Source organism: Ranitomeya variabilis, chromosome 2 (assembly GCF_051348905.1).
Source record: "Ranitomeya variabilis isolate aRanVar5 chromosome 2, aRanVar5.hap1, whole genome shotgun sequence".
In the NCBI taxonomy this organism is placed as follows: Eukaryota; Metazoa; Chordata; class Amphibia; order Anura; family Dendrobatidae; genus Ranitomeya; species Ranitomeya variabilis.
The window spans coordinates 93689837-93700000 of NC_135233.1; the positions used below are offsets into that span (position 1 = coordinate 93689837).

Here is a 10164-nt window from a genome sequence, read left to right on the forward strand (position 1 = left end):
TGTGTGCACATAAATATTCCACAATTTAAAGAGGTTGTCCACTAAATTTTAGAATTCACCCACTGATTTAAACCTTGTAAAGAAGTATTTTTGTAAATACGTCTTGTTGACATCGGTGCCTGCAAGCGGCGCGATCGCTGAGCGCTTACTCGACATCACATGACCCCGGCTGCCGCTGCAGTGAATGTCAATTTCTGGATCTCCTGCATTCCCCCGGCGTGACCCAGTCATGCACACCCCTCCTGATTGACTGGTCTGTGGGCAGAGTTTCACCGCACGTCACAGCCCAGTATCCAGCGATGAAGCTCCGCCCACAGACCAGTCTATCAGGAGGGGTGCGTGGGACTGGGTCATGCCGGGGGTAATGCTTGAGATCCGGAACTTGACGTGACGTCAGCGGCGGCTGCAGCCAGGGTCACGTGATGCTGAATGATCAGTCAGCGATGGCACCGCTCACAGGCACCGATAACAAGAGGTAATTTCAAAAATACTTCTTTACAAGGTTTAAATCGGTGGGGGCATCCACTTTAACAACCACTTTATTTGTGAGTGGTGTTGAGAAGTGAACGCATCCCAGCCATACAGTTTCAGACCACCTTAAATAATACAGTGGTGTCACCGAGTGCTGGGGCGCATAGGCTCTGATTCATGAATCTGGCATAAAAAACTTTGAAGAGTTGACAAATTTTTGTGCAACTCAAGTTTGCACAAAAATTATTGACTTTAGGCATTTTTCAAAATAGGTAGTGCTGGAGAGAGACGAGGCGGCGAGCTCCATCGTTGTGCCTGGAGTAAGATTTGTGGCGAGGTACACAAAGGCTCATGCCACTTTTAAGTTCCCACCTTATTCAGGTGCCTCTAACTCCACCGTGCCCAATCGTCAAGATCGTTTTTTATGAATTGGGGCCACAGTACATAAAGTCGCCAATACTTTGCAGACTTAATAACTGCTGAGTCCAAACCTCCCCTAGCAATAACCTCAGCACAAAAACTGTGCGCCAAGAATGCCATGTCTTCTCTTCCATGGCCAAGCAGCTTCATACAAGACTTACATCACCAAGCACAATGCCAAATGTCAGATTCAGTGATCTAAAGCAGTGGTGTGTATATTTGCATTCTTGGATAAATTGAAAGTGTTTTATGGTTTTATATATTGCCAATATACTGTGACTATTGTACAGCTACGCGATGCAGAAGGGATAAGGAGTGTATGAAACCCTATACGTTTTAGTAATTTCCAGGGTTTTTTTTTTTTCATGTTTGTCTCACTAGATTGCACCTGTGGAGAATGATACAAACTATGATGAGCTGAAAAGAGATGCAAAAATGTGCTTATCCCTAATGTCTCAGGGGCTACTCTACCCCGAACAGGTGCCCAAGGCTCTCAATGTGTTAAATCAAGTGAGTATGTTGCCTATGGTTAGTCCTTTTAATAAAACCAATATCTGTGGATATATTTGACAGGTGGGGTGCAGAGACCCACCCCGATCTGGAGCTGCTTACAGTTTTTAGGGTGCACACTTGTGTTAAGTTAGTATGTCACAAATGTAAAATGATTATCTGCCATGTGTAATGTATAATGTCAGCTAAATGTAATGCCCAGTGGTATTGTCATTTCTTTCTTCCTGACCATTGGCCACCATGCAGGTAATATTGAGTATGCGCAATATTGTTAGTGAAATTGGGTAATTTTTCCATGTTTGTTTCCTTGGTGCAAATGGAGGTACCTGTACATCTGTGCTGAGGGCCTCGTGTAAAGGGGGCACAAGAGCGGAGCCCACTCAACACACAGCAGCACACTGGCTGCATTGAACATTCACAGCGGCATTTAAATGGAGCTTTTCACAATAACGATGGGGGTAACATGAGAGCTGTGGGCCCGATGGAGATCCACATGGCTGCCATCTTGGTACTTCTGTGAAGCCTAGCCACGGATTGTGCATAGGGACCATCACTTACACTATATTTTGAAATACTGTGGTATTGCAATGTACAGATCAAAGATTGTAGGCTCAAGTTTCCTAAAGGGGCTAGAAAAACAAAGTGAAAAAAAAAAAAATTCTTGGACTTCAAATAAATTAACATCTGATATCACCAGGTCTTTGAGGCTGTGTGCCCACAATGAGTTTTTGACGCTGCACATTTCTGTGGTTTCACATTTTTGTCAAAAAAACACAACTTCTTACTGTTCCAGAAAAGTGGATGTGATTTATAGAAATCTCCTGCCCAATGTGCTTCTCTTTTACGCAGCATAAGCTGACTTGCAATGTGTGTTCCAAATTCACAATGCGTCATGTTCTCTTGCGAGTACGCTTAGTTTTATCTGCAGATTTCCCTATAAAATTGCATTACATGTGGATAAACCGCAGGTAAGAAAAAATCACACGTTTTCCGCTGCGGTAACTGCACTAAAGACACAGGTAGCCTGGACGTGACTACCGTATATCCATAAAGCCAAATCCCAGGAAGCATAGAAAAAAAGCAGCTTTATTTAAAATCTGACATATCAACAAGAGGCCAATAATGCAAAGTCAAAAAACGCAATGAAATAATACAAGCAACATAATCTACTTAATAGGTTCAGAATGATGCAGAAAATCTACAACATCAAAAAGTCATTAAGGCTATGTGCAGACGTTGCGGATTTGGCCGTCTGCAGCAGTTTTCCATGCGGTTTACAGTACCATGAAAACCAAGTCCGCAGTGCACATGCTGCAGAAAATACCGTGCGGAAACACTGTGGTTTATTTTCTGCAGCATGTCAATTCTTTGTGTGGATTCCGCAGCGTTTTACACCTGCTCCTCAATAGGAATCCGCAGGTGAAATCCGCACAAAAAACACAGGTAAAATGCAGTGTGTTTTACCTGCGGATTTTTCACAAACTGTGCGGAAAAATCCGCACGCGAATCCGCAACGTGGGCACAAGTTCAATCTATCAAAAACTAAAAGTAAAACTAAAATGCTAGACTCCATGTTTTTCTAAAGAAATATAATAAAAAGCAATCAGAACCCAAAATGGTATAAATAAAATCCCCAGCAAACCACGCAAAATATAAGCCCCCATATTTGTCTATAGCCAGAGAAATAAAAGTTATGTATCTCAGAAGATAACCACATTTAACTGATCAGCTCTTACCAGTTCTAGAATGTGTTTAACCACTAAAATATATAACACATGGCAATACCATTTTTTTTTTAATTGACCTGAAGAATCTTATTGGCAGGTCATTTTTTTTTACCTACTACGAATGCCGTCAAACAAAAAAACAATGGCAAAATTGCATTATTTTTTTCTCTTGGCCAGCTCATGGCACTTGGAATTTTAATTACAGCTTTTCATATGGTAAAATCAATGGTGCCATTCAAAACTGCAACTTGTTACACAAAATATAAATTCCTATATTGCTGTATCAATTGCAAAATAAAAAAAAATTATCTTTTGGATGAAAAGAGAGGAAAAAAAAACATGAGCGTGAAAGATTGTCTGGTCAAAAAGAGGTGAAAGGGAGCTGTGATTTAATTCCTACGAGCATATTCTCTGTCAGAGTGCTGTCTGTGAATGAAAAAAAAGACAGCACTCAGACCAATGTTGTTCAGTACTGTGCAAATGATCGTTCTTGTTTTTTTCTTTTTTTTCTTTCACGAACCAAATCTGTATATAAACAATTTTCCGCAAGCACAAGTTTCTTCCGTGTGTCAGATGAGATTCGCCTATTCAAGCCTATGGGTTCGCAAAATGGAGAAACCATGTAACAACCACATTTTTATGGATATGTTATAATTCTTCAACATTTTTTAATTATAACATTCTTTACAATTCTGACACAGCTGAATATGTATTTCTTACTGACCTTTTCTGCCATTTGAATCTGCAGACTGCAAGAAGTAGTTCCTGGCATGCAAGATACACAGTTTTAACCTATACTCAGACAATGGTCTTCTACAATCTCTTTATGTTCCTTAATAATGAAGAAACTGTACAGAACATCAGATGGCTGGTTCTGCAGCTGATGGCGGATGAGCAACTAGAGGTAACTAAAATGGCGTTAAATTCCTTCAATCTAAAAAAGGAGAGAAATCTTATGTGTGTGTAATATAAAGGTATTCATACCTCGTGAACCTTTCTACATTTTTCATGTTACACCCACAAGCGTTAATGTATTTTATTGGGGTTTTATGTGATATATCAACACAAGTATTTATGAAGTGTAAAGGAAATGATACATGGTTTTCCAATTATTTTAAAAATATAAATATGAAAATTGTGACTTGCATTTGTATTCTTCCCCTTTTAGCCTCATACCCCTAACTATAATCCCGAGTGATCAGTTGCCTCCAGAAATCACATAATTAGTAAATTGAGCCCACATGTGTAATTTATTCTCCGTATAACTACAGCTGTTCTACGAAGGCCTAAGAAGTTTGTTGGAGAACATTGATGATCAAACAGCATCATGGACACAAAGGAACACAACAGACAGGTCAGGGATAAAGTTGTGGAGAAGAGAAAAATAGGGATAGGTTATTAAAAAAACAAAAACAAAATGTAGCCCATCATCATGTTCAAGTCATCATCGAAAAATGGAAGTAGTATGGCACAACTGCAAACCTACCAAGATATAGTCATTCACTTCAGCTGACATCCTAAGCAAGGCGAGCACTAATTAGAGAAGCAGCCAAGATGCCCATGGTCATTTTGGAGGAGCTGCAGAGATCCACGGCATCAGCATCATGCTGTGGGGATGCTTTTCTTCACCAATGATAGGGAAGCTCGTCAGAGTTGATAGGAAGATGGAAGGAGCTAAATGCATGGCAATCCTGGAGCAAAACCTGTTAGAGGCAGCAAAAGACTTGGGATTGGGTTGTAGATTCACCTTCCAGCAGGACATTGACTCTAAACATACTGCCAGAGCTACAATGTAATGGATTAGATCAAAGCATATTCATGTGTGCGAAAGGCCCAGTCACAGTCCAGACAGAAATCACATAGCGAATGGGCACAAATGTTCAGCCTCTTGATGTGCAAAGCTGGTAGAGACATACCGGACATACATATCCATGTGTCCTTTACACTTCACAATTAATTGCTACTTTGTGCTGAGATATCACACAAAACCCAAATAAAAAGTAATTAAGTTTGTCGGTGTAACATGAAAAAATGTTTCCAGGAAAAAAACGAGTCATGAAGGCTGATTCCCTTCCCCATCTAACAATAGCAAAGAAACGTGCCCCCGTAGATTAACTGTAAAATCTATATAATATTATGTAATGGCAGAGCAGAGTGTAGAGAGAATGGACCGTGGTGGAGTCCGGATTCCCATTCGGCATCAGAGTATGTTAGAGGCAGAGATTTGTCCCAGAGACGTATATATATTTTTCTATGTGTGAGATCAGGCAGGAATTCTCTGCAGCCACTCTAGTCATCAGCCATTTATAGAGCATGGGGACAATAATAGAAAACACTGAGTGAATGGAGATCCCTCGTCTCCGTCTGTGCTGCCCAAGCGCTGTGCTGGGACCGGAGCTCTATACTATGCATTCGCATGGTTTGCTGCAATGCAGCTTTTCCGCATCTCCCCAGTCAGTGGTGGCACTGTTCAGTGAAAAGGCTTCGGGTGCCTTGTTCTTAACTTTTTCTCTTCCCCCATTAGAGCACACCTGAGAGAGGGGATCCGCCCATTCAGGACCAGAACCCTACTGAACATAAAAGGGCGGCACCTCTCCGTTGCTTCAGATGGGTTTCCTGTCCTGACAGGGACCCTCGTGCATTACACGGCGGAAGATTTTTACCTACTTACCCACTCCCGTCCCGGCATGGAAGAACAGGCAGGGCCTGTGCGCTGGTCCTCGGGTGCTGGAAGCGCCGTCCGCGTGTCCTCCGGGGCTTAGCATCCGAGCGGGCATTGGTGCAGTATGGTCGGGTGTCCGGGGCTCTTCTGTGGCTGCCGCGCCGCCCTCCCCCCTCTGCCGGCGTCCAGTAGCTCCAGGAGGGGCAGCCGCTTCCGGGTAGCGCGTCTGACGTCGCGCAAGGCACGCTGGGAGTGGGCGTGATGTCGGGGGCGGGCGCCGGATCCAAGATGGTGGCGCCCATGAAGAAAACGCCGGCCTGCAAAAAATGACTCCAGCGGTGTGGCAGAGGAGGGGAGGGGCAATCATTGGGCACCGGAGGAGGCGGGGAGTGCAGTGGATCCCTCATAAATGGGGGATGACCCCAGAAGACGCACTCATGCCCAGAACTTCATCATGGAAGTGGGGCAGCAGGAGCAGCAACAAGAGCTCTCGCCAGATGCCTTGCGAGCCACCAGCATACCAGGATAAGTAGCTGCTCGAGTGGTAGGAGCAGCAGTCGTCCCGCCTGGCGTCCAGAAGGGACGCTATGTGCATCTGTCCAGCCTCCACAACCGGTACCCTTGATTGTGGTGAGTGATCTACGTGAATGTCACCCTTATGGTAACAGGGTCCATTTTTTCTGCTTGATCACTAGGGGTCGAGGAAGTCTAGCAGTAAATGACAGAACTGAGAATGTGCCCTTTGTAAAGACACGCTTGCAGTTCAATGGCAGAAGGATCTCTGCGCTAACTGCATTAATAAGACTACACAGGAAGAAACCCCTAATTTCGCCACTAGCCTTAAGGCTGTAATACAGGCAGAAATAAGACTCCTTAAAAATGGCCCTTAAAAAAACGAGGAAAAGAAGCCCCAAGGTGCCTCCGGATTTGGATGCGTCTGCGGGTAAGGAAGGTCGTAAAACGACCCGATCTCCCTCTACCACCTCCTTCCTCACCCCAGTCCTCAGAATCCTCCTCAGACAGTGACATAGGGGGTCGACCATGCTTTCCAACTGAGGATGTAAAAAGACTAGTTAAAGCAGTCAGATCTGCAATGGGCCTAAAGGAAGAAAAAACGCCTAGGTCGCTAGAGGAAGTCGTGTTCGGTGAGTTGGAGGAAAAGAGGAAACGCACTTTTCCGGTCAATGCAAAAATAAAAGCATTGATAAAGAATGGAAAAGGCCTGAGAGAATGGGTACTTTGCCTTCTTCATCAAAGAGGAGATACCCCTTTGAGGAGAGACTCCGAAACTTGGGAAAAAAATCCCTAAAATTGATGGCGCCATGGCCAAATCTTTAAAAAAAAATAAATCGTCCCTTCCATTAGAGGATTCGGGCGTACTAAAAGACCCGCTTGATAAAAAAAAAAACAAAAAAAAAACAGATGCCTTTTTGAGACACCTCTGGGAAGCCTCGGCAGGGGGACTGAAACCAGCAATAGCTGGCACATGTACTGCCCGCGCTCTCATGATCTGGCTACAACAGATTGAGGATTATTTGAGGGATAAAGTACCTAGAGACTACATCATTGCGAATATGACTTTAGTGCAAGGAGCAGCAGCTTTTTAGGCAGATTCCTCCGCAGATTCTGCAAGATTAACAGCTAGAGCAGCGGGCTTGTCCAATGCGGCAAGAAGAGCCCTATGGCTCAAGGGTTGTCCGGGGGACTTACCTTTCAAACATAAACTGTGCTCCATCTCCTGTGACAGTCAATTCCTTTTTGGCAAAAAATTGGAAGAAATATTGGAACATGTAGGGGACAAAAAGAAAGCCTTTCCCAGTTTCTCCAGAGATCCCAAGAAACTCTTCTTTCGGAAGAGAAGATTTAATGGGGGTCGCCCCCCGGGAGATAGGAGAAATTTGGACTTTAAGGATAAAAAAGGGTCAGGCTACATGTTCAAGAGACCCTCTACATCAGTGTTCCCCAACTGCGGTTCTCGCGCCACCAACAGGTCATGTTTTCAGTATTTCCTTAGTATTGCACAGGTGATAATTGCATCACCTGCACAGGCAATGATTCCATCACCTGTGCAATACTAATGAAATCCTGAAAATATGACCTGTTGGTGGCTCTTGAGGAACGGAGTTGGGGAACACTGCTCTACATCATCAAACAAATCCCCCCAATGACATTACACCAGAGGTTGGGGGAAGGCTCTCTTTTTCTCCCGGCCTGGATGTTTCATTCTACAAAAGTATCTCAGGTGTGCTGTCATGGCGGAAGGGAAAACACCAAGGTTACTTACCGGTAGCCGTTTTTTCCGGAACCCGTGACGGGACCCGTATATCCCCCCCATTATCACACCTTCGGTGTGCACTAATGGTTTTGAGTGTTTTTAGTTGTTCTGATGTGGTGATGGTTTTGCCATGTGTACTAACCAGGGGAGCCTCTCATGCTCTGTAAACCAACTGAAGCGACTGAGGGGTACCGCCCTTTTATTTTCAGTAGGGTTCCTGTCCTGACAGGGCGGATCCCCCTCTCTCAGGTCTGCTGCCATGGGTTCTGGAGAAACTGGCTACCGGTAAGTAACCTTGGTGTTTCTTATAGTTGGGGGGCCTCTGTGGTTGGACCCTCACAATCACACTTGGCAGTATGCCACCACTAAAAATCGCTGGAACAATTCCCATAGAGGAAAGAAGACAAGCCTTGGAGGCCCTGACCCCTGTCCATGAAGGAACAGATGATTGGCCTCGGGGAGACCAAAACATCCAACACCGCGGAGACACCATCACGTGTTTCTCAACGCAGTGATCCAGAACACTGCCCCCATCCCTTATGGGAAATATGCAAATGCATGAAGGACAGCTGCGGAGACACCATCACGTGTTTCTCAACGCAAGCAGTGAATAGCCAGACCTTTCCCCGGGAAGGAACAACCACGGGAAGGGCAGCATCCAGTAAAGGAAAACATCCAATACAGGAAAACCACCTATGCCAAGCATGGTATCCATCCACAGACAGCTGTTTCGGGGTGTTTGCCCCTCATCAGTGTGGAGTAGGAATCTGGCTATTAGGAGCAGTGCCTAGTAAAAGGCTGTGAAGGAACAGATGATTGGCCTCACACTGATGAGGGGCAAACACCCCGAAACAGCTGTCTGTGGATGGATACCATGCTTGGCATAGGTGGTTTTCCTGTATTAGATGTTTTTCCTTTACGCAGCTATCCTTCATGCTGACCCCTGTCCAGACGCATCTGTCTCAATAAATATTTTCACTTTTTCCAATAACTTTGCATTCTGCCATTCCTCTGTTACTATGAGAAATTACAGCTTGGTGTTACCAATAGGGGGTGTCCCCGTAGCCCCCCACGCTGTCCAATTATTGCTGCAGTACCGGGCTGCACAGGATCCACCCTCCTGACAAGTAAAAAGGTAACACCTCGTTATCCATTTACACATAACTTTTCCGGATGATGTACAGTACAGCGCAGCGCTCAAAGAGCAGATGCTCCACAGAACTCTCCAACACTTAGTAGGTTTTTGGTTGTCCCCTGATGCTCTTCCAATACCCATTGCAGATTATATGACCACAAGCCGTGTACACTTAGTGTTAATGTGAGCACATGTAGCCCCGTGACAGCATGGCTGACCCATTTCTGCCTTATCAGAGAATAATTTGAATGTACAAAAACTGGAGCGGTGTCCAGGGAGCGTCGAGAGACAAATGTCAAGCTCCCCAGTGAGTGTGTTCATTTTACAGCCGAGCCTCCACTTATTCCATCCATGTCTCCTTTATTAGCACGGCTCCCGAGAGGGGCCGGCAAATTGTCAGTAGAATTTCCAACATACTTTTTCACTTCATACGTTAGACAATTCTTAATCACTTTGATCACATTTTAATAATGTACGATGGACGTGCAAATGAGCTTATTGTCAGGCCGCTCTATTTAATTAGAACAGCACTTGCCGTTACACTTACTGATTTGTGCGGCTCCAGAACATTATGTTCAAGGAGATAATTTGCGATAATCTGGCACATTTCATGCGAAGCGCCGCTCCTTGCTTTGTTCACTAAGCAGATGAACTTTTTTGTTTACATTTTACCATGTAACAATATGTACTTATTAGTCATTGAGATCTGATGATTAATAGCGATGCACTTAACCTATTCATTGCCGTGAAGGTGCACCACCAAGGCTTTCTATAGCCCAAGCCGCATTACATGACTCAGTCTGTCAATGAACCTTCTGGATGGGGATCACTTTTTTCCTTCATCATTTTCAAGTTGAAATTCTTTTATTTTACTAGCTGTTTTTAACCCTGATATGCTTTTATATAATATTATCTAGAAAATGTCATTACTAGTTGACTGCAGAAGTGTCTCCCATGACTGTAA

General features: G+C 44.2%; 1 protein-coding gene across 1 annotated transcript in view; it reads left to right on the plus strand.

Annotated features, from left to right (window-relative positions):
- The window catches only part of PSME4 (proteasome activator subunit 4), a 222369-nt gene that overhangs the window by 203334 nt on the left and 8871 nt on the right, over positions 1–10164 (plus strand). Inside the window, exons 42-43 of the mRNA XM_077282708.1 lie at positions 1273–1401; positions 3877–4032. Of these exons, the coding sequence (XP_077138823.1) occupies positions 1273–1401; positions 3877–4032 (285 nt within the window). The remainder of the gene's footprint in view (positions 1–1272; positions 1402–3876; positions 4033–10164) is intronic.